Source organism: Helianthus annuus, chromosome 17 (genome assembly GCF_002127325.2).
Source record: "Helianthus annuus cultivar XRQ/B chromosome 17, HanXRQr2.0-SUNRISE, whole genome shotgun sequence".
Taxonomy (NCBI): Eukaryota; Viridiplantae; Streptophyta; class Magnoliopsida; order Asterales; family Asteraceae; genus Helianthus; species Helianthus annuus.
The window spans coordinates 75,060,301-75,083,073 of record NC_035449.2 but is presented as its reverse complement, the minus strand read 5'-3'; the positions used below and the strand labels follow the sequence as shown (position 1 = coordinate 75,083,073).

At 39.6% G+C, this 22,773-nt stretch overlaps 2 protein-coding genes across 2 annotated transcripts; one reads left to right on the top strand and one right to left on the bottom strand.

Annotated features, from left to right (window-relative positions):
- The first annotated feature begins 203 nt into the window (after positions 1-203).
- Positions 204-3,542, top strand: LOC110924385. Its single transcript, XM_035986255.1, has 6 exons — positions 204-1,142; positions 1,228-1,920; positions 2,195-2,501; positions 2,581-2,688; positions 2,780-3,233; positions 3,317-3,542. The coding sequence occupies exons 1-6, from the start codon at positions 204-206 to the stop codon at positions 3,540-3,542; spliced, it is 2,727 nt and encodes a 908-aa protein (XP_035842148.1).
- A 2,836-nt stretch (positions 3,543-6,378) lies between these two features.
- LOC110924386 (protein FAR1-RELATED SEQUENCE 5-like) lies at positions 6,379-9,525 on the bottom strand. The gene is made up of 5 exons (XM_022168399.2): positions 9,390-9,525; positions 8,348-9,107; positions 8,000-8,258; positions 7,251-7,814; positions 6,379-7,164 (listed from the first exon to the last, which is right to left on the bottom strand). Exons 1-5 carry the CDS (start codon positions 9,523-9,525, stop codon positions 6,379-6,381), a joined length of 2,505 nt encoding a protein of 834 aa, XP_022024091.2.
- Positions 9,526-22,773: the final 13,248 nt, after the last annotated feature.

The window sequence follows — 22,773 nt, the reverse complement described above, 5'->3', positions numbered from 1 at the left end:
GAGGTAACAAGCGGCATTAGTATGATAGCTATTACATATTGATATGACATACCGGTTCTAGCTTAAAAATTGTGTAGTTGTAGATTTTGAGATAGCAAGCAGCATTAGCATGATTCATCCCATCTTTTAAAAACTTTGTATTGGAATATGATGTAGGGGTTGCTGATGATGATGATGATTTTGAACCCCCGATTCAGGCGATTATGACAAAGCAACCTCATAAATCAAAGGTTAATAAAAAGCATACAAACTATAGTCTAGAAGATGATGATGATGACTTTGAAGAACCTATTAGAAATTTGATAGTCAAAAGAGGTGAAAACACAAGAAAAAGGCCAAGTACTACAACTAACCAAGATGGTGAAGACTTTGAACCAGTAAAAAAGAAACAATCGAAAAACGAAAAGCAGATGCATCCTATCGAGGGGAAACGGAAGGTTACCGATGCAGAACCTTTTAGGTCAGAACCAAGACCGTTCTATCATTATCATCATGATGCAATAAGCCTACGGTGCAGTCCTTCAGGTTTTTTGGATACAGTTAAGCACTTTACTGAAGCGCAGGTGGCGGATGTGAAAAGCATTGGATTTGGTGATGTCCTTAATATAAAGCTTTATCATATAAGCACACGTTTAGGGTATTGGCTCGTACGAAACTATGACGAGCAATACAGCACACTAAACATAGGAAATCACAAGATAAAAATCACCCGAGATTCAGTACATGACGTGTTTGGTATTCCAAAGGGTAATGTTATTGTACGAGAAAAAAATAAGCCTAGAAAAGGAGCAATAGTGGAGAAAAATACGGCTACTCAAGGCGCAGAAACAACCATAGATGAGTTCAAAAACCAGTGGCCAGACAGAAACAAAATTACTCATACTTTGCTTGCAAGAACTATGTCAGAGCAAACCACTGGCGGACGATTATTCAAGCTAAATTTCCTAGCCTACTGGAACACTTTGTTTGTAGAGATAACAAAGTCAACAACTGTTAAACAAAGTTTTCTACTTGCAATTGACAAAGAGGAAGACATTCCAAATCTGGACTGGTGCTCCTTCGTTTTAGAATCGCTGAAACGAACAAGACAAGGTTGGAAAAAGTTAGACTCACAATACAATGGCCCGGTTGCATTCCTAACGGTATGTTATGTACACAACTTTAACGGTTATGCTAAATACGATATTAATATTAATAATTTGTTTTTTTTCAAAAAACAATATGCAGCTTCTATACAGCCATTATTTCAACCAAAGACACAAAATTTTCGATGAACCTGTCAAAATGCCTGTCATACATTATGTAACCTCTGGTATGATCGACGACGTGGAAGAATATTTATACAACAACGGGCCGCTAGGTGTTGAAGATTGTGATGAAGTGGAAGAAGACGAAGGAGCAAATGATAATCGCCAGGATCAACCACATGTTACTGCCTCGCGCATAAATGGCAATGATCATCAAAATCAAGAGGCTACGACCGCACCATTCGAAATCCCACCATTCGAAATCGTAAAAGAAAACACATCGACGGTGTACACTGACCTTTTCGATGACAACATCCCGATACACGAGGCAGCTGCGGTACAAGAAAACCTCACCGAATTCAATACATTAGATGATATGGAAGATACGGATGAGTACATGATACCACCAGTGGATACGACACATGTCTACAACAGAAGAAACCTGACTGGAAACCTGGATGGGGAGGATCCGATTGACGAAGGAGACATACCATCAAATACGGATTGGTTTGACGGGTGGAATCCGAATGAACATATTTCAGACATGAATTTAGATGAAATGGACATAGGGACACAAACGCAAAAAGAGATTGACTACTGCAGCACTCCAGTTCAACTAACCGGGGTGATCTATGATCATGCTGCGTGGGAAGCCTCGAAAAAAAGTAAAAAGGTAAACTTGATTTTTTGCAACTTGGCTTCTTAGACTTGTAATCACGCTACTGTAGATGTAATAACGCATACTGGGTAACAAATTAATAACGCATGATATAAAACTTGATAATCACGCATGGTATTGTAGAAAAATGAAACTTGGCTTCTTAAACTGGGAATCACGCTAGAACTGTTAATCACGCTTGAACTTTTTGCAACTTGGCTTCTTAGACTTGTAATCACGCTATAACTGTTAAATCACGCTTGATCTTTTTGAGTGTCCAATTCCGCAGGTGTTGTTGAAAACAATGGACAATAATATAAAGAAATACATTTCTCTTGTTTCGGATATGAATGCTCTCGTTAAGGGTGTAAAGGAGAAGTTTTTCTGGGATGTTGAAATTATGGAAAGGTGTAAAAGATGGAATGATGCGGTTAAAAATTCCGTTTCTACGGATACAGTTTCGATACCTGCTGAAGTAAGCTATGCTGGTGATGAGGTGGTTCAAAACAAAGTCGGACAATGTGGCGAAACAAATCAAGAGTTAGAGGGCGATGGAGATGCAAAATTGGAACATCAAAACACGGTGAAAGATAAAGGTATATAATAACTTCTCTTGTTTGTTAATATTTACGTGAAATTATGATTAATAAAAACAAAACGTATGGGATTTTATAGGATGTGACGATGTTCATAATACCCCATTTGATGATGGTGGTATTTCGGACTCGTGCCTGGCTGCCTTACAAACCATCGAACCAGGCGTATACAGGCAGACTACAGAAGGTAACAAAAAATATGTTCATTACTAAACAAAGGTGCATTTTTTTAGCTTGTGATTACAAAACAAATTAATCCAAATCAAACATGAAAACAGTGGCGCAAGCAGATGTGGTGAACAACATGGGCCAACCTGTAAATTTGGCAGAGTGCAGTCAACAACAAGCACATAAACAGAATACAATAACCGACGGCTATGATAAAGATAAGCCTCCGACAACATCAGCTGATGAACCTGCTGAAGTGACCGAAGCAGAAATGCAGTCTGTTGAGACACTTTTAAAATTGGCTCCAATCCTGCAAACATCAAGTGCGGGTAATCAAAAAACTCCTGTGTCAGCGAACACAAATAAAACGGATGACGAGAGGCATACACAGCTAGTAACAACGCGAATCAAGATGATCAGGGAAAAGAGGGAAAAGCGGCTGGCAGAACTAGGTGACGCATATAGATCGCCTTACTGCAACAGGGTAACCAACCTATATGAGCCACTTTTGGTACGTGACCAAAACATCATCTGTTATCTCTTAGCTCCGATGGGAGATATTGGGTAAGATTTTGAATCCTAAAAATTAGTTAAAAATTTTCATCTTTTTTTTTTAACTTTTCTTTGTTGGTATTAAAAAACAACAGGACATTGATATACAAGTCTGACAGTGGAGTCGAAGCGCTTAAAATCATATTTGAAACCTTCCACCCATCGCAATACATATCATATGGTGGAATGGACACATTTGTAGATGTTTTAAACTTTGAAGAGAAAAAAAGGGACAGAAAATCATCACCCTACAGGCTGTTCTTACCAACTACAATATTGGTAAGTTTTCCAACATTAATCACGCAAAGGTTGGAAAATTAATATGTTAATCACGCATGGTTGCATTTTTTTTGAAAAAAATCACTAAATATGTTAATCACGCATGGTTTGATTTTTTATGAAAAAAATCGCGAAAAATCTTGCAGCAAGACGAAATGTTTGAGCCAAAAATCACAGATAGTGATCGATTGAAAGTATTCGGACCAGGCGTAGACGATATATTGTGTAAGTATCAGGTGAAGAAAGTTGACAAAGTTGATCTCATCTTCATTCCAGTACTACTTTCTGATCATTACTGGTGCCTATGCTTTAACATGAAAAATGGAGATATCGAGTTAATCGATAACTCTCGATATGCCGAATCGTTTACCAAACGCTACCGTGGACGCCCCGAAAAGCTGGTAATTATAAATAGCTTTTTATCCTTATGATGAATAGGTAATAATATGATTTTTTATCGTGCTTATAGCGGAGAGTCCTAGTGCTATACCTAAAAGGCAAACTTGGACAAAAAGAGTGGATAACAAAGTTGGAAAAAGCAAAAATAATTCGAAAGGAAATGGAGTGGAGAACTCTTCAAAACGGTAGTGACTGTGGTGTCTTCACTATGAGGCATATGGAGACATACAAGGGCACATCTCCATGGAATGCAGGGTTTAAAACGGAAGACCAGAAAGAAATGCAAGATTCACAACTACGGTTTTTGCGGTACAAGTATCTTAGTAAGATTGTATTGTCCGACTACAATCTTATAAGGAAGGAGGTATACGACAAAGCTACGGACTTTATGGCGAATTCGATCCCCGCTGAAGCTTTGCACGATCTAGATAGCAAAATAAGTAACAGATTAGAGCAGTTCTTCAAGCTCAAAAAGAGGAAACAAAATGAAAAGTCGTAGGACTACTATCTTGCTGTCTTTTGTTCGAAACATCTTTGTCATTTGGATTTTTTATTTCTATTTATAATTCTAATAATTTCTAGTTATAAACATAAACTAGTCGGACATTTTCATTATTCAAAAACACAACTTTCATACAAAAATATAAAAAACACTTAGATAGATATGATTTCGCAACCATATATGATTGACGATACATAAAAACCATCAGAAATAAGTCTCTAGAAACTGGATCTTCAACTCCAAAGAGCATCCCAAGACGGTAATGGCGTCCGCGAGTTGTTTTAACTGTTTCTCATCCCGCTTGCCAAGATCAACCATAAACATCATAGCCACCTCTTTGACACTTGAATCTGACATACCAGACAACAAATTCAGTATTTCTTCCCTCCTTTTCATGTTCTCTCTGACCCTATGAATGTTAGTTTCTAGCAAGTCTTTACAAGACTTGTCTTCAGCTATTTGATCCTCAATTCTCTTTTTTAGATAGGCACGCATACCTGATGAGGAAGACGAACCACTCGATGAATTACAAGACTCTGCCATGTTTTGAAATAAAAATTGAACGGATAAAAAATGAATGGTTTTCCATCGATATATAAAAGGGAATTGCAGAGCAAGAGGACAAATATAAAATTATTGACCATGACAGCTGGTTTTTTTTTTTTTTGTAGTTTTGTTAAAAAATAACGCTTGAATATAAGAAATAACGCATGACCAATTTATACAGCATGAATTATAAAAAAAACGCATGCCCCAGAATTAATTACGCATGAAATCACGCATGTCCACATTATACCGCATTAACTAAAAAAAATAACGCATGTCTATTTTTTATAAAAATATACCGCATGAACTAACAAAAATAACGCATGCAGTGATAATTGTGCAGACATTATCAGTATGCAACTTGATGTATAAAAATAATTAAACCCTATAACTATATAGACTAGTATTAAGTCGATATGACTTGTAGAGACTTGTAATGATGTAAAATATTAAATTTAACTTACCAAAAATATCTCTCAACTACCAAAATTAATTACAAATAACACACATATAATATTCACTCACCCCTCCCATTAGGCATATACTATAAGAAAATATATATCAGACTCTCTTCAAGAACAACAATGTCGACAAATCCCGCAAACGAAGCAATCAAGGAGCTCTTGAATACCCGCAGGTTAACGGAACTTGCTTGTAATGTTAACTCCTGTAACAGTATTCTCGATGTGCAGGGCAGGATGTTAGAACATCAAAAAAAAAACCAGGAAGTGTGGGGAATTCTGCTTGAAGAACCGAAGTCCATGTTAAGGGATAAAGCAATACAACTGATGAAGGATCAAGCATCGGCAGATAACTTAGTGTACTCATATCTGAAAGATGCAGTGGAGACCGTTGAAGAGAAGATGGAGACGTCCGAGAAGGAGGTTGGGAAGATAATGTCACCGAAGTAAGTGGTATGGCTGATTAATAAACTATTTTGTTGATTTTCGGGATGACCTAATATGTTGTTGGTATTTTGAACAATGGTGGTTTTAAAGTCTAGTTTTGTGTGTATTGAACTTATATGTGGGGGTATATTTTGGTAAAATCATCCACCCATAGCTAGTTGTGATGATGAGACTCAGTGTTATGTCACTTGATGTCTCATACTTTTTTGAATGTTGGTTTAGCAATATTGATATGAAAAAAAATGCATGTTACGTATTATCACGCATGAATTTGTACCTTTTAATACGCTAGTTACGTAGATGAGAATCAGTGTTTGGTCACTTGAAGTCTCCATTTCAAAAAAAAGTCCTGTGTATGGTTATGGTTAATCACAAAAAAAAAGGGGTAAAAAAAAACAATTACTCTTGAGATATATAATCACCCATATCATGTGAAAAAAAAACCATGTGAATGTCATAGATTACATAAAAGTTCAGTCACAACAAAAATCATTAAATATGGAATGTCTGTATTGTTAAAACACTACTCGTCTTCGCATTCAAAATCACTATCTTCTGCTTCGTCGGACTCCTCAAACTCCTCTTCGTCACCACTTTCAACCTCCTCGTCCTCTTCATCAACTAAATTAGGATCCTTCTCTAACTGAATCGCTCTTCTTTTCCTCCCCTCCTTATTGGCAACCTTATCAGCAGCAGCAGCAGTAGCTTTACCCTTTAACTCCTCGCAGGTTCGAATGTCATGACCTTTGATATTGCAAACACTGCATGTCCGACTTCTCTTACCTTTTAGACTAATAATTCTCTCTTTTTTTGATTTAATCCGCTTATGTGAACCTCGTCCTTTGTTTCTAATACCGGTTGGCACACGGACTGTAGGAGGCTCGTCAGTGTTTGGTTTCTCGTAACCAATTAACCGTGAATATCTATCAAACTTAGGGTCGATGGGCTTGGTTATGCGAAGTTCATCAACCATTTCTTTCATCTCTCTCATCCGATCCCTAACTATAAGCAGATGATCGAAATCTTTGATCAGATTACCAATAATATACTCTCCAGTCTGCATAATCTCATACGCAACCTCTTTGGCCTTTTTATGCGCATCATCACCGTCAACAGTAATATCAAATGTATTATTAAGATCATTCGGTACCACATCTTTAGTCCATCTTCTCATTACATACTTGTTGGGAATTTCCTTCACTTTGAACATCTTGAACACGAAATATATATGCTTGCACAACAATCCATATTGTTCAAACCTGCGACACGTGCATAATGCAATTACATCCTCGCCCTTCTTGAAACATACCTACACAAAAAAAAATAATAAAAAAAAAATAAAAAGGAAACATGGTTTGGGAATAAATGCATACTAGCTGATGTATATATTATTACCTCTAATAAACCGTCGCCGTGAGCTTTCCAATCCTTCATACTTATCCTCAAAAAAGGGTCCTCAATTTTAGTCTCTATAGGAAGGCACTCGGACAATGTTCCTTGTAACTCTGCCTGTTGATCAGCAAAAATTGACCTGGTATAAATTTTCATGGCATCATCCTCTAGAGTAGATTCAGAAAAGTTATCCGGGACTGTATTTCTAGATATATGGTCATTCTTCCGATGGTTGAATCTTTGAATGTCCATTGCACCGTCAAAATGGTTAAAGAACTCAACAAGGGTAAGTTGAGAATTCGCAACTTGACAGAAAAAATGGTTTTCGCTCTCTGATCTAGAAGTGGTCCGCATAAGCCCAGACATAGGCTCATGACGATAGAACGCTGGGATCCACGAAGATCTCATGCAAAACATATCATCAAGCCACTTATTCTCAGTTAGACCGAAATCAATCATTATCAGCTTCCATTCTCTCTCAAACATTTCTGGCGTAATCGAATCTGTCCATACAATGTCACACATACGTCTCTTAAAGTCTTCGTTATTGCACAGCTGATGTCCGACCTATTAAACCAAAGAATTGGAACTTAGACGGTGTAATGAAAAAAAGAATAAAACACATAATAACGCATGTAGAAAAATAAATAACGCATTATGACTATTCTTAGTCTGATCAAATAAAGATATGAACTGAATACAACTATTACGCCAGTTCTAACATAATCACGCATACTCTGTTTGAACCTAACCTTATCAGCAAGTTTCTTCATTATGTGCCACATACATAATCTGTGCCTACTCTTATCGAACACTGCTTCGATGGCTTGTTTCATCGCAGGATCCTGATCAGTGACAACCACATTCGGCTGCTTACCGAATGAGTTCAAAAATGATTGTAACAGCCACTTGTATGATTCAATGCTTTCGGATGCTAACAACCCGGCTCCAAGTGTCACATTTCGACAATGATTATCAATACCAGTAAAAGGTACAAAAACCATTTTATACCTTCAAAATGTGAATACAAAAAATGAATATAAAAAAACAAGATGATTATAAAAAAAAATACCAGTAAGAAGCTTGAACTAATGACTAACTTGTTGGTTTTAAATGTAGCATCAAACGATATGACATCTCCAAACTCAGCATAGTTACGTTTGCACAAGCCATCGGCCCAAAACAGGCCGGTTAATCGTTTGTTTTCATCGACCGAATGAAAGAATGAATAATCAACCATAAACTTCTTTTTATCGGTCAGCCTATTGATAACCATATCTGCATCATACTGTCCGATGTAGCTATGTATCCTAGCTCTAAAATTCTTGCAATCGTCTTTAGTTGCGCCTACATTTTCAAACCCGCCGTATCTTTTTCTCATTATATTAAAGGCTTTCACTGGCCCAAGATTCAATGTACCAAGCTCCCATATCATCTCTTCTTGTGTCTCAGACAGATGTCTATAAGCTGGTAATAAGTGCATGTCTTTGGGGCACACGAATGGATGATTATGCGATTGAACAAACTTATCAACCTTAAACAACACCCCATCCGTCGAACAAAGCTTAATTTGTGCTTTACAGCCGGTTCGAATAGTCGGTCTGTTCCTACGTTTATATGGCTTAGACAACTTCGAATAATTATCATCATATGCCTGTGGTTTATGCCCCTCTTTTGAACACACAAAATACTTAGACCTAATAATACCACCAACATGATGTTCACCTCCTTTTCGAGCGGAGAACCCTGCCTTCTTGGCATATGTCTGATAAAAAACATATGCTTGTTCTATGGAAGAGAACTCCATTCCAATAACAGGAACACATGATGAAGCTACCTCTGGGATATACAATCTTTCAGCTACATTGAAAAAAAATAACGCATCAATACAAATAACGCTTGTAAAAAATAATGACGCATGTAAAAATAATAACGCTTCGGAATCAGGAACATTGCAAAAAAAAAAAAACGCATCACTATAACAATAACGCATGTAAATTAAACCACCCAGTAAATTAAACTTGAAATAACGCATTCAACCAAACACTCGTGATTAAAAACACAATCAAGAAACTAATAACTATGAAAATGATGGAGATAAAACACAACACATTTAATACAGCCATTTACGTTACAACTTACTAGTCTGATCGTCAAAGGTAATGTTGCCTGATGTCGGATTCCGATAATGCTCTGCATCCTCATGTCCGGTATCGACCTCTGCATCTTCAAATTCGACATCTTCTGTGTTTCGAGCATTACTACTCTGTGGATCCATTAAAATGAAAAAATGATTAAGCCCTAATCGCCCACCAATAACCGCTAATTTTATAATTTGAAAAATGGAAATTAATTGAAACTGATACTGATCGTAATTACCGGGATGCTGGAGATAACGAACTCGCGTAATTTCTTTGTTTTTAAGTAAATGTCTGAATTACCCCTGTGACAAGAATGAAAAATACTAATCTGCCCTTAATAATTAAACCTTAATTGAGAGATGATCAAACAGATCTGACGGTCAGGGTATTAGCGTACGTGAAGTACGATTACCCCTTTTGTACATTACACTTCCTCTATATATATATATATATATATATAGGGGACTGCTAAAATGAAAACAACCTCCAGTTGTAACAACTGCGCGAACCACTTTCTAGCCATTAGATTAAGATGATGGATGTATGAGATTAAAAATATTTAAAAATAATATAAAGTAGTTTTTGTCTTATTATGTCTTTAATATTTTAATTGAAAAGGGTATTTAAGTAAAATTACTTTTTTTGTCTTTTTATATATATTATATTTAATTGCCTTTTTGTCCTATTCATTAATTACTTTTATTTTTTAAACATAATTTCTTTATTAAAAACATTTTTAAATTCAGATTTTTTTAAAAGATTTTTATACTTTTTACAATTTAACTTTTACGTTAAACTTTTTACGTTTTACGTTTTTTTGACGCGCCGTTTTTAACGCCGTTTTTTAATGCGCCGTTTTTCAAGCGTCGTTTTTACGCGCCGTTTTTTTAAGGCGTCGTTTTTTCTAAATCTGCGTTTTTTTAACCCGCCGTTTTTCCGAAGTTTTTTAACGCGCCGTTTTTCCGAAGTTTTTTAACGCGCCGTTTTTTTACGCGTTTTTACGCGCCGTTTTTTCAAGCGTCGCTTTTTTTAAAACGCGTCGTTTCTCCACGTTTTTTAACGCGCCGATTTTTTACACGCCGTTTTAAACGCGCCGTTTTTTTCACTTTTTTTAACGCGCCCTTTTTGTACACTTTTTACGTTTTACGTTAAAAATTTTAAACTTTTTACGTTTTACGTAAAAGTTTTTACGTTTTACGTTAAACTTTTTATGTTTTACGTAAAACTTTTTACGTTTTACGTAAAACTTTTTACGTTTTACGGTTTTACGTTAAAAAGTTTACGGTTTACGTTAAAAAGTTTACGGTTTAACTTTTTTTTTTTTTTACAAAAACTTTTTTACGCAAAAACGAACGCACACAGAAATCGCAAACTCGGGAAATGTCTCAGATATATCGTTATCATCATCGACTAGGGGGGAAAATTAAAAAAGCAACGACATCAAAACAAAGTCAATCTTGGTGAAGCGTCTCAGATATATTGTTATCATCATCGACGCCTAAAAAAACCCAACAAACAAAAATCAAAAGAACGAGTGGATTCTAGAAAAAAAACGAAGTTTTGGCTCAGATTTTCCGATAATCAGAGGCTGCAAAATGGAGTTGCAGGTTCAAAAACCTACCCTCCACCAACCTTGCCGCGCCAACGTCAGTTTTTTTTTTTTTTTTGCATCATCACCGCCGATTCAATAAGGCACCAGATTCAACCGATTTAAACATCCAAAAGGAACAAGAACATCAATTAACACATATTCAAACAGATTCAAAAAATTCAACAGATTCAAAAGGCAAACAGATTCAACAGAATCAAAACCTCAGATTGAATCAGATAAAACATACCATCAAGAAAGTCATGCCCCACAAAGTTCATCAGACAAAATATTATCAAGATAAAACATACCATCAAGATTCAAAAAATTCAACAGATTGAAGCAGATAAAAACATACCATCAAAGATTGTTCATCAGACAAAATATCAAAAGAAACCCTGCCAAAACAAACCATCATCTCGAGCACCCACCACGTCCCGACCACAAACACCCACCACATCACAAACCCACCTTCACCAACCACCCACCACAAACCCACCACAAACAACCACATCACCCTTCAACGACCGCCGCCCCCTAACCCACCATAACAACCACATCACACTTCACCCTTCATCTGCTAACCCAAACCTCCGCCTCAACAAAAACCCACATCACCCTTGATGCTAATCGGCAGTCGCAGGTGGTCACTCGGTGGTCACCGATGTGATTGTAATCGGATCTATCTGTCGTTGTTTGGGGCCACCGGCATCACGCGCCGGCACCACAGTTGGGTGGCCGGCGATTACTGTGGAGACGGAGGGCAGGGGTGTTTGGCTAGTGATGGTCGCCGGAAACAGTGGCTAATGGGCGGAGGGGGCCGGAGATGAGGGTGTGTGGTTGTTTGTTTTTGAGTTTTGATTTTGGGTTTCTCCAAATGAAGGATCAGTCGAAGCATTTTGAAGAGAGAGAGAGAAAATGAGAGAGAAATGGAGAGTATAGATTGAGGAAAATGAAACTGACAAATGAAAGGGGAGAGAGAAGAACTTTAAATGAAGAGAGATAAGGGGATTTGACATTTGGGGTAAAAGACCAAAATAACCTTATTGTTGGCATAATCTAATTGGTTGAGAGTGGTTCTCGCGGTTCTTACAACTAGGGGTGGTTCTTATTTTAGCGGCTCCCTATGTATATATATATATATATATATATATATATATGGGAAGTTCAAATGAAAACCACTAGTTATTGTGAAAACTCGAAAACTAATTAAAAAAGCCAAAAAAACGTACCAATTTTTTTTTGCATACCAATTTTTGTCATTTTTTATATATAAAAAAAAAATTGTAGTGCACATGTGTATTATTACACATGTATACTACAAATTTTTTTTTGAAAAAAAAAATTTATATAAAAAAACCAGCGATTTTTATAAAAAAAATATATATTTTGTGTGTTTTTTAGCCCTTTTTTAGTTAGTTTTCGAGTTTTCACAGTAAAAGTGGTTTTCATTTGAACCATCCCCTATATATATATATAGAAAAAGTGTAACGTACATTAGGGCTTATCGTACGTTCGTACGCGATTGTGAAATCGCATGTTACAAAAAAGCATGTTGGAAATCGCATGTGGTAATTTTGATGAAATCGCATGTTGGTTGTTTGTTGCAATTTTGCATGTTGGTAAATATGATGAAATCGCATTTTGGTATATAAAGCAATTTCGTATGTTGATTTTTTCAGCAGAAATAGCATGTTAAAAAACAAAGTCGCACGTTGAAAAACCAGTGGCGTACAGTTCGTACGTTAAGCCCTTTTGTACAATAACCAACCTCTCTCTCTATATATATGTGTGTTTATGTTTGTATAGGGGTAAGATCAAATAAAAAGTTTATTTTGCCTAAGTAGGATGAGAAGAAATCTTAACCATTCATTTTTCAAATCAATGGTTAAGATGAAAGTGTAGGAGAAAGGAGGAGTGCAAGGGTATCTTGGGAAAATCCTATTTATGGACTTTCTCTCTCCACATGCAAGACACATGCATATTCCACCTCCATTTTTAAACGTTCATAACTTTTTATACGACATTATTTTTTCATAAAAATTTCACCGTAAAATCGAGCGTTTTTTATCTTTAATTTGAGTACCATATTGTTATATAAAATATGAATACTAAAAAAACCACTAAAATGTGTTGTATTTTTATATTGTATAACATTTTTTTGTGCTGGATTTTTGTACTAAACTTTTTGTGCTGATTTTTTTTGTCTTAAATTATTTTTTCTCAATTTTTTATGCTGGATTTTTTTGTACTACATTTTTTGCTGAATTTTTTCGTGCTATATATTTTTGTACTAGATTTTTTGTGTTATATTTTTTTGTACTATATTTTTTTGTGCTATATTTTTTTGTACTAGATTTTTTGTGCTAGATTTTTTTGTTCTAGATTTTTTTTGTTGTATTTCTAAAAATCAAAAGGGGTGCCACACGTCATTTTCACTCATATTTAGGGTGAGATGGGCATTCCTCTAAGAGGGGAGTGACCTCTCTTATACACACCAATCAGCACGCGTCACGTCAACTCTCCTCTTAAGTCCTCATTTTGCACTCAAACGTTGGCATCGGCATCACTCCACTCACACATTTATTTTTTTATAAAAAAAGAAGAAAAAAATATAATTGGTGAGGGTGGACCCACATTAACAACCAATCACACATTCTCTCTCTCCTCTCTCTCAATCGGTGACCACTCACCGAGCTAAGTCATCCCCGCGCGGTAAAAATTGGATGGTGGCGGTGTACCTGCACGACAACCGAAGTCACCGCATGGGGTCACCGCATGTGCCCCGTGCACCCTTATAAGGACCAAAATGCCCTTCATTCCCACTTATTAGGAGTGCCACATGTCATCATCACAATCCTTCTTAGGCTACTTGTAACATCCCGTGTTTTCAAAGGTCAAAGTCAAAGTCAAAGTCCAAGTCAAGTTTGACTTCTTTGACTATAATTAGTCTATTTTGTGTTTTATTATTTGTATTATGTGGAGTAAGTGTTGTAAATAAAAGGAATCGAAGTAATCGAAGGTTTAATCGACGCGAAACGTTTTACGACTGTGAATAGTAGGAAGTAACAATGCGATAAAGTCAATCAATCAATAATAATCAAGCTACTCGAATCATCAATCGAACTCGAAACTCGAATCATGCGAATTTGGTGTTATATTACGTGTGTGTATGCCTTACGTGTTACTTGTGCGTGTTTACTTTATGTTATGTGTGGTGATCAATCGAATCGAAACTCGAACTCAATCGAAATCGAATTATCAGAAATCGTCGCACCGAACACTCAAAGCAGGCTGTTGATCGATCAGGCTCCTAGCCGATCGAACAACCCAGCCGATCGAACGGACTGTCCGATCGAGCAGGCTGTCCGATCGGGATGCCTGGCCGATCGGCCAGCTCTTTCCCCTTTTGGAAGCTTATAAATAGGCCTGTCATTGTCATTCTTTCCACTTTTGCAAACCCTCTGACCGACCAGCTCGTGTTCCCCTTCTTTTCTCAGATTTCTCTCAATCTCGGTAAGTTTTCATCCTAAATCTTGTACTTTCTTGATCAATACACGCTCCTACACCTTTCTATCTTTCAAATCTTGGTTTCTAACCGTGAAATCATCAAGAACTAAGTATTCTAGGATGATGTCATCATGGTGTTCTTCAAGAACTTCATGTTTTGGCCTCAATCCACCAAGAATCACTTAGATCTAGCCGATTTCCACATAAACAAACTAAGATCTATCCTAGATCTGAACATTTACACAATGTAAAGGATTGAAAGATGGATTTTCCAACTTTCTTTCAACTCTTTTACACTCAATGCCTTCAAACCGGTAGAAACGGAGCTTGAGCCAACTCACTAGTCATTCTAATGGTTGTGTGGTTCAAGATTCGGGTTCTATCTACGAGATTCACCGATTTCAGGTTAAACGTTAAACTACCGTTCCGAACCGTTCACCGGCCGGACTTGGGTGATTCCTGTCCGAGCAGAGGAAACAAGTAAGAACGAAGGTGCCATGGTTCAGCTCGTTGTCAAAATACCTCGATATAACGTCAAACAATCAGAACATCCAAGTGTTAAACGAACAGGCCGACCAGGTCAGGATGCTGACCGATTAAACAGGCAGTTCGTACGAACAGCCCAACCGATCGGACATGCCAGCCGATCGACCAGGCCAGCCGATCGGCTAGCACATGGCCCCACACTTTAACAATTTCATGAAGTCTAGTATTGAACGAAGTGCTGTTCGATCAAACAACAGGTTGGGTTGAATTACTTTTCGGATCATGAGATACTATGCTTCAACACTTAATCGATTTTCAACTCGTTCGATGTATTGGAGTGCCACCCGATTGAACATGCTGTTCGATCAGGTGACATCCTGCTGAGGACTTACTACTGAAGTGTCTAACCGATCGGTTAAGCTGGCCGATCGAACAGGCTGTTCGATTGATCGACCTGAAAGGTAAGAACACTTCAATGTTCTCAAACGCTACAACGAAAACTTCAAAAGGACAAGCCATCATACACAAACACATCCTACTCAAAGGAAGAAACAATCCACTCGAACAGTCCAACCGATCGAGCCTACCGGCCGATCGAACAGGCTGTCCGAACGGACTGTCCAACCGAATGAACAATCCGTTTGATCGAACCTACCGTTCGATCGACCAGGCTGTTCGACCCATCATCACTTGTTTCCATTTTACGCGTTACTCATCGTTATGCTATCAAACTATTCAGGCTAACCCTACTCTCAAGCACTCCCTTCAATCCATCAATCAACCGCTGTGAGTATACTCGAACCCTTTTTGGTTTAGCACTTTTGGGTGTTACATACGTTACTTATCTAAATCACAATCGAACACACTACTCAATTACTTTAAACTCTAGCCATTCTGCATGTATTACGTGACTAAATGAATGCTTGTTGTTATGTTTACACGTGGAATGCTGTCTACCTGCCTTAACGACGTAGTACTATTGGACTCAGCACCCGTTCACACGGGGGTTGTTAAGGACAATTACTTGCATGGATTACGGTGGTAATCATGTATTGCGAACTGTCTCGGACAGTCAACCCGCAGTCATTGGTATCGATATATTCATGTCGATAATTAACATGCTTCGTTTTCCTCTGTGTATGTGCTAGTTATGCGTAAACTATTTCGAACTATATATGCTATTATCAAACTTGTATGCTCACCTCTACATTATATGTATTGACTTTATTTTAACGTATGTGACAGGCAATTAGGATGCTTATCTGCTAGGAAGGCGAGCTTAGAATAAGCGTCTAGAGCATAGTTGTCTGTAGATCTTGCAGATCGAGTCTCTAGAAGCATTTGAAAAATATTATTTTATATTTGCATTTAAATCTGAGTTGTCGGAACAGAATATTTGACTAGATGTTATTTGTAATAATTTGTTATGCCATTTGAGGCACGGTATGGGACGTGTTACATAAATTGAATGGTAATGATAGTTGTTATGGAAACTTCTGGACAATTTGTTTCGCTCAGTGCCATGCCCCGATGATTCCGCCATCGGTTGGGGTGTGACAGATTGGTATCAGAGCCATAACTATAGGGAATTAGGCTAGACACGACCTAGTCCGGATCACTGTCTTAGAGACCTAGACTATAGTTGGGAACCAACAGACCAAGCTTATGTGCTATATCCTGTTACTCTTCGCTATCACTGCACTCGAATTTTCAAACAGAATCAAGCGATTTAGTCAGGATAAGGTGTGAAAACCGCAAACTCTCGACTAAATTGCTTGATCAACGCTGATTTTATCAATTTATCAATGATTTCTGCAAAACCAACGAGGAGAATTATACCAAATCAGGAGTGAAATCCATATTTTGATGAATAATCTCCTCAAATTTTACTAAAACAAGGAAGAAGCTGCTAAGCTAGGGGTGAAACCCTAACCTTGACAACTTGTTCCGGATATTATTTTTTCTCACCAAAGCCTCGACGGACTCCAACGACCTGAACTCACAAGTATGACCTAGGGAATACGTGTTGAATGCCCAAGAATCGAGGCAGAAACACGATCCTGAAAGTCGAAAAGTGATGACAAGTCTATTGAGAATAGTCGAATCGCTTTGGGTAGTCGATGTCTAGTAGCCGCAGACAATCCATTCCTCGATTTTATGTGTTTCGATTCTGAGCCCGCAACTGCCGACTCTGATGACTCGTTGATTTTATGTATTATGTGTGTTTAACTGTTTAAGTGTTTAATTTTAATGTTTTTGTTATCACTTCGATCGACACGCCCGACTTACATTGCTCTTCTACCTCAATACGCTAACAAATCGCTGCGAATCTGGACAACATTATGCTACGATATACGATTATACTATACTACTCGACACGTTATACGACTATACGATGCTACTCGAAATGCTAATCACGACCGAACATACGAACGACACGCGAACTTTGAATGATAGGATCTTGAGGCTGTCAGAATGCTATATGTGCTTATAGGAGAACCACGTACTTAGTGCCTCTGTGATTAAATATGTATGTGCTTCTGTGTTTATATGTCTCTGTGCTCTACGTATCTACGTGCTTATGTGCTTTTGTGATTACGTGAATCTGTGGTTATGTGCCTATGTGTTTATGTGATACGTGTTTCGACGTGTTCCTAAGCTTTAGTAAGTAGTAGACGTGTGAGGTGAGATTCGATTTGTGTGTCTGAGACCTATGACGATGTCTGTTGCAGACCATGTCGTCATCTGGACACCGTACCCCTCTTACCTGCCAAGAAAAGAGAGACAAGCGTCTCGCTGCTATCATCGCCAAGCAAGTGGCAAAAGCTGTGAGCGAGGTGTATGAAAACGTCAGCAAATCGTCTGAGGAGTCGCGAACTGAAGCTCCTAAGGACGTTAACAAGACCATTTTCAGCTTCAAACAGTTTAAGGCATGCGGACCAAAAGAGTTTACCGGAGAAGATGGCCCTACCGCCATGTTTCAATGGTTTGATTCGGTTGAAGTCACTCTGCGCCAAAGCGGCTGTCCTGAAAATCTCCGTACCCTCAATGCGACCGGTGTCTTCCAGTCCCGAGCTCTAGATTGGTGGACGGCCGAACGAAACAAACGCGGGAATGATGCAGCTTATGAGCTGACTTGGGAAGAGCTGAAGGCCATCATGATGGACGAATTCTGCCCTCCCCATGAACGCCAAAAGCTGGAGGACGAGTTTTGTAACATCAAGCAGAAGAGGAGACAATGCTGCCTTGACTGCTCGCTTCAAGCAGCCTAGCATTATCTGTCCCGATCAAGTCAAGACGCCAGACATGGCCATCAAGAAGTACATTCGAGCTCTACCTGATTGTGTTGCCGACTTTGTTCACGCCGCCAAGACATCATCAATTGAGGAAACCTACTTGCTTGCCGCCGAGATCAATGACAAGCGGGTAAAGTCTGGTTTCTGGGATAAGCCATCCAAGTCTCTGCATCAAGCTACTACTGCACCAGCCGCCGACACCACCACTGCTCAGCCATCCAAGTCAACACGCCGAAAGAAGAAGCACAACAACAGCAGCTCCAACAGCAAGAACTGTGTTGTCACAACAACTGCTGCCCCTCTGCTAGCCGTACCGGCTCAGCAGCAGTCTCATCACCGGCCAGCCCCAGTGACCAATGCACCGCCAGCAAAGCGCGCTTACACAGGTCCCCACCCGCTCTGCCCGACATGCTCATATCATCATCCGGTGGGACTCGCCTGTCGTTTCTGCGCTCACTGCAATCTATACGGTCATTTCACTGCTAACTGTCCTATGGTCCTCGTCAAGCCCCAGTTCAAGCCACTGCTCATCAAACTCTACTCCCAGCCCCACAAGGCCAACCTGCAGCTCAAGCACCCACGGTCAATACGCGAGTCTGCTTTGCATGTGGAGACCCTAGCCATTTTGCAAACATGTGCCCGAACAGGGTTGTGAAACAAGAGCCCCAACAGCAGCAGCAGCAGCAGCCCCAGCAGCAGCAACAAGCAGCCGGTGCCAGAACCTTCAACATCAACGCCCCTCAAGCTCAGGCTGGCAACAACGTGGTTAATGGTACGTTCCTTGTGAATGGTATTTATGCATCATGTTTGTTTGATATTGGAGCCGATAACTGCCTTGTGTCGTTTGAATTCGAGAAGCTCCTTAGTCGTAAGCGCTCTTATCTCCCCTCGTCATTCGAAGTTGAAGTCGCTACTGGAAGAACTGTCGCCGTTAACTCTGTTCTCCGTGATTGTACCCTCGAGCTTAACAATCATATCTTCCCAATCGACCTCATTCCGATGCAGCTCGGAAGTTTCGACGTCATAGTAGGCATGGACTTTCTTCGCGAAAACCATGCTGAAGTTGTGTGTTTTGATAAAATGATTCGATTCTCGCTCGAAAATGGTGATCTTTTATGTGTGTACGGTGAAACTACTTTGAAAGGTCTCAAGCTCATGTCATGTATCCAAGCTAGCAGGTATCTCCGCAAGGAATACAGAGCTTTCTTGGCCAATATTGTAGTAGCGGAAAAGGAAAAGAAAAAGAAGGCCGAAGTCAAAGACGTCCCAGTGGTCCGTGAATTTCCTCAGGTGTTCCCTGACGATCTTCCTGGACTACCGCCAAGTCGTGATATCGACTTTTGCATCGACCTCATACCTGGAGCTAACACCGTTGCCAAAGCTCCTTATCAACTCGCTCCATCCGAAATGAGGGAACTCTCAAACCAACTCCAGGAATTGCTCGAAAAAGGCTTTATTCGCCCGAGCACCTCTCCTTGGGGCGCACCAGTCCTTTTCGTTAAAAAGAAGGATGGGTCGTTCAGGATGTGCATCGATTATCGGGAATTGAATAAGCTAACCATCAAGAACCGTTACCCTTTGCCTCGATTTGATGACTTATTTGATCAGCTGCAAGGTGCCAAGTGTTTCTCGAAGATCGATCTACGTTCAGGCTATCATCAATTGCGCATTCAAGAGGAAGACATCCCCAAAACCGCTTTTCGAACTCGTTATGGCCATTATGAATTCGTTGTTATGCCTTTTGGTTTAACTAACGCACCCGCGGTTTTCATGGATCTGATGAATCGCGTGTGTAAGCCATTTCTAGACCGTTTCGTCATCGTGTTCATCGACGATGTCTTGATTTATTCCAAATCGAAAGCCGAACACGCGCAACATCTACGTTTGGTTCTCGAGCTACTCCAGGGGAATCAACTCTATGCCAAGTTCTCCAAGTACGAATTTTGGCTAGAGGAGGTTCAGTTTCTGGGTCACATTGTTAATAGTCAAGGTATTCATGTCGATCCCGCGAAGATTGAAGCAGTTAAGAGCTGGATTACGCCAAAGAACCCGTCCGAAGTTCGTTCTTTTCTCGGACTAACAGGCTATTATCGACGATTTATCGAAGGATTCTCTAAGATCGCTGTGTCGCTTACCGCCCTTACCCATAAAGAGAAGCCTTTTGTTTGGGGAACTGAACAAGAGTCTGCCTTTCAAACCCTTAAGCATATGCTCTGCAACGCTCCTGTTCTCACGTTGCCAGACGGAAACAACGATTTCATTGTCTATTGTGATGCTTCCAACCTTGGTCTTGGCTGTGTTCTCATGCAACGGGACAAGGTTATAGCTTACGCATCTCGTCAGCTCAAAATCCACGAGAAGAACTATACAACCCATGACCTCGAGCTAGGCGTAGTTGTTTTTGCATTGAAGATTTGGCGACACTACCTGTATGGTACCAAGTGTACGATCTTCACCGATCACAGGAGTTTACAACACATATTTAATCAGAAAGAACTTAACATGCGTCAACACCGATGGGTAGAACTTCTTAACGATTACGACCGTGAGATTTGTTATCACCCAGGCAAGGCAAATGTTGTTGCCGACGCGCTCATCAGACGGAGTTATTTGCTCAGTATTCGCAATACCCAAGCCCAGCATGATCTCGAAACCCTCATCCGCGAAGCCCAACATGCTTGTTTTAACGAATGGACTTTGAAGAAAGAGAGGATTTATCACGATGGAGCCCAGCTTGTAAGCAAAGCAAATGGGATTCTCTATTATCTGGACCGAATTTGGATCCCTAAGCGGACCGATTTGCGAAAGATTATAATGGACGAAGCCCACAAATCCTGATATTCTATTCATCCCGGTGCCGATAAAATGTACCAGGACCTTCGTTACAAGTACGTTACAAGTACTGGTGGCCGGGCATGAAACGGGATATTGCTCTCTATGTTGGAAGTTGCCTAACTTGCGCAAGAGTTAAGGCCGAACATCAACGACCTTCTGGCTTACTCGAACAACCTCCAATCCCTATATGGAAGTGGGAAAGTATAGCTATGGATTTCGTAACCAAACTTCCGCCCACGCCATCAGGTCACGACAGCATTTGGGTTATAGTTGATCGTCTGACCAAATCAGCCCACTTTTTGCCAATACGGGAAGACTACAAGGTAGAACGACTAGCCCGAATCTACACCGACGAGATCATTTGTAATCATGGTACGCCTCGTGACATCATTTCAGTCTGTGACGCTCGTTTACTTCGTGATTGTGGGAAACGTTTCAAGCAGCTCTTGGTACGACGCTTAACCTGAGTACCGCATTCCATCCTCAAACCGACGGACAGACTAAAAGAACGATCCGTACTCTTGAAGACATGCTCCGTGCGTGTGTCATAGACTTCGGTGGTAGTTGGAACAAATACCTACCATTAGTCGAATTCTCGTACAACAACAGCTATCATGCCAGCATACAAATGGCACCATTCGAGGCCTTATATGGAAGAAGATGCCGTTCGCCTATTGTGTGGCACGAGATCGGTCACTCGCAATTAACCGGTCCCGAGTTACTACAAGAAACGACTGACAAAATCCTTCAGATTCGGGACAACTTGTCGAAAGCCAGGGATAGACAGAAAAGTTACGCCGATAGAAGACGCAAGCCCCTTGAATTTGACGTTGGCGACTACGTACTCCTAAACGTATCACCTTGGAAAGGTGTGGTCAGATTCGGCAAGAAAGGGAAACTAGCGCCACGATATGTTGGACCTTTTAAGATTCTGGAAAGGATCGGAAAAGTCGCCTAGAGACTCGAACTACCGAGGGGAACTTAGTAACGTCCACCCGACTTTCCATGTGTCAAACCTCCAAACATGTCTAGCTGATCATGATCTGATTGTACCTCTCGACGACCTTCAAGTCAATGAAACGCTGCATTTCGTAGAAAAGCCCGTCGAAATCATGGATCGCCAAACCAAGCAACTCAGACGCTCGCGCATCCCTATCGTGAAAGTCCGATGGGAAGGCAGACGAGGCGCAGAGTTCACTTGGGAACTCGAAAGCGACATGAAGGCTAAGTACCCGCAGTTGTTTAAATGAAGATCTGAAGCGAGAAATTGGTAAGACCATTCACGGTGTTGTGCAGCTTTCAGCCTAATTTCGGGACGAAATTCCCTAAACAAGGGGAGGCTGTAACACCCCGTGTTTTCAAATGTCAAAGTCAAAGTCAAAGTCCAAGTCAAGTTTGACTTCTTTGACTATAATTAGTCTATTTTGTGTTTTATTATTAGTATTATGTGGAGTAAGTGTTGTAAATCAAAGGAATCGAAGTAATCGAATGTTTAATATACGCGAAACGCTTTACGACTGTGAATAGTAGGAACTAACAATGCGATAAAGTCAATCAATCAATAATAATCAAGCTACTCGAATCATCAATCAAACTCGAAACTCGAATCATGCGAATTTGGTGTTATATTACGTGTGTGTGTGCCTTACGTGTTACTTGTGCGTGTTTAC

Excerpts from the sequence above, each read along its gene's own strand:
- LOC110924385 (XM_035986255.1), top strand. The coding sequence starts at position 204 with ATGACAAAGCAACCTCATAAATCAAAGGTTAATAAAAAGCATACAAAC. Across the intron at positions 1,921-2,194 it reads CCTCGAAAAAAAGTAAAAAG|GTGTTGTTGAAAACAATGGA; the intron begins GTAAACTTGATT and ends CCAATTCCGCAG. Across the intron at positions 3,234-3,316 it reads GCTCCGATGGGAGATATTGG|GACATTGATATACAAGTCTG; the intron begins GTAAGATTTTGA and ends AAAAAACAACAG.
- LOC110924386 (XM_022168399.2), bottom strand. The coding sequence starts at position 9,525 with ATGGATCCACAGAGTAGTAATGCTCGAAACACAGAAGATGTCGAATTT. Across the intron at positions 9,108-9,389 it reads TACCTTTGACGATCAGACTA|CTGAAAGATTGTATATCCCA; the intron begins GTAAGTTGTAAC and ends TTTTCAATGTAG. Across the intron at positions 8,259-8,347 it reads GCTACATTTAAAACCAACAA|GTATAAAATGGTTTTTGTAC; the intron begins GTTAGTCATTAG and ends CACATTTTGAAG.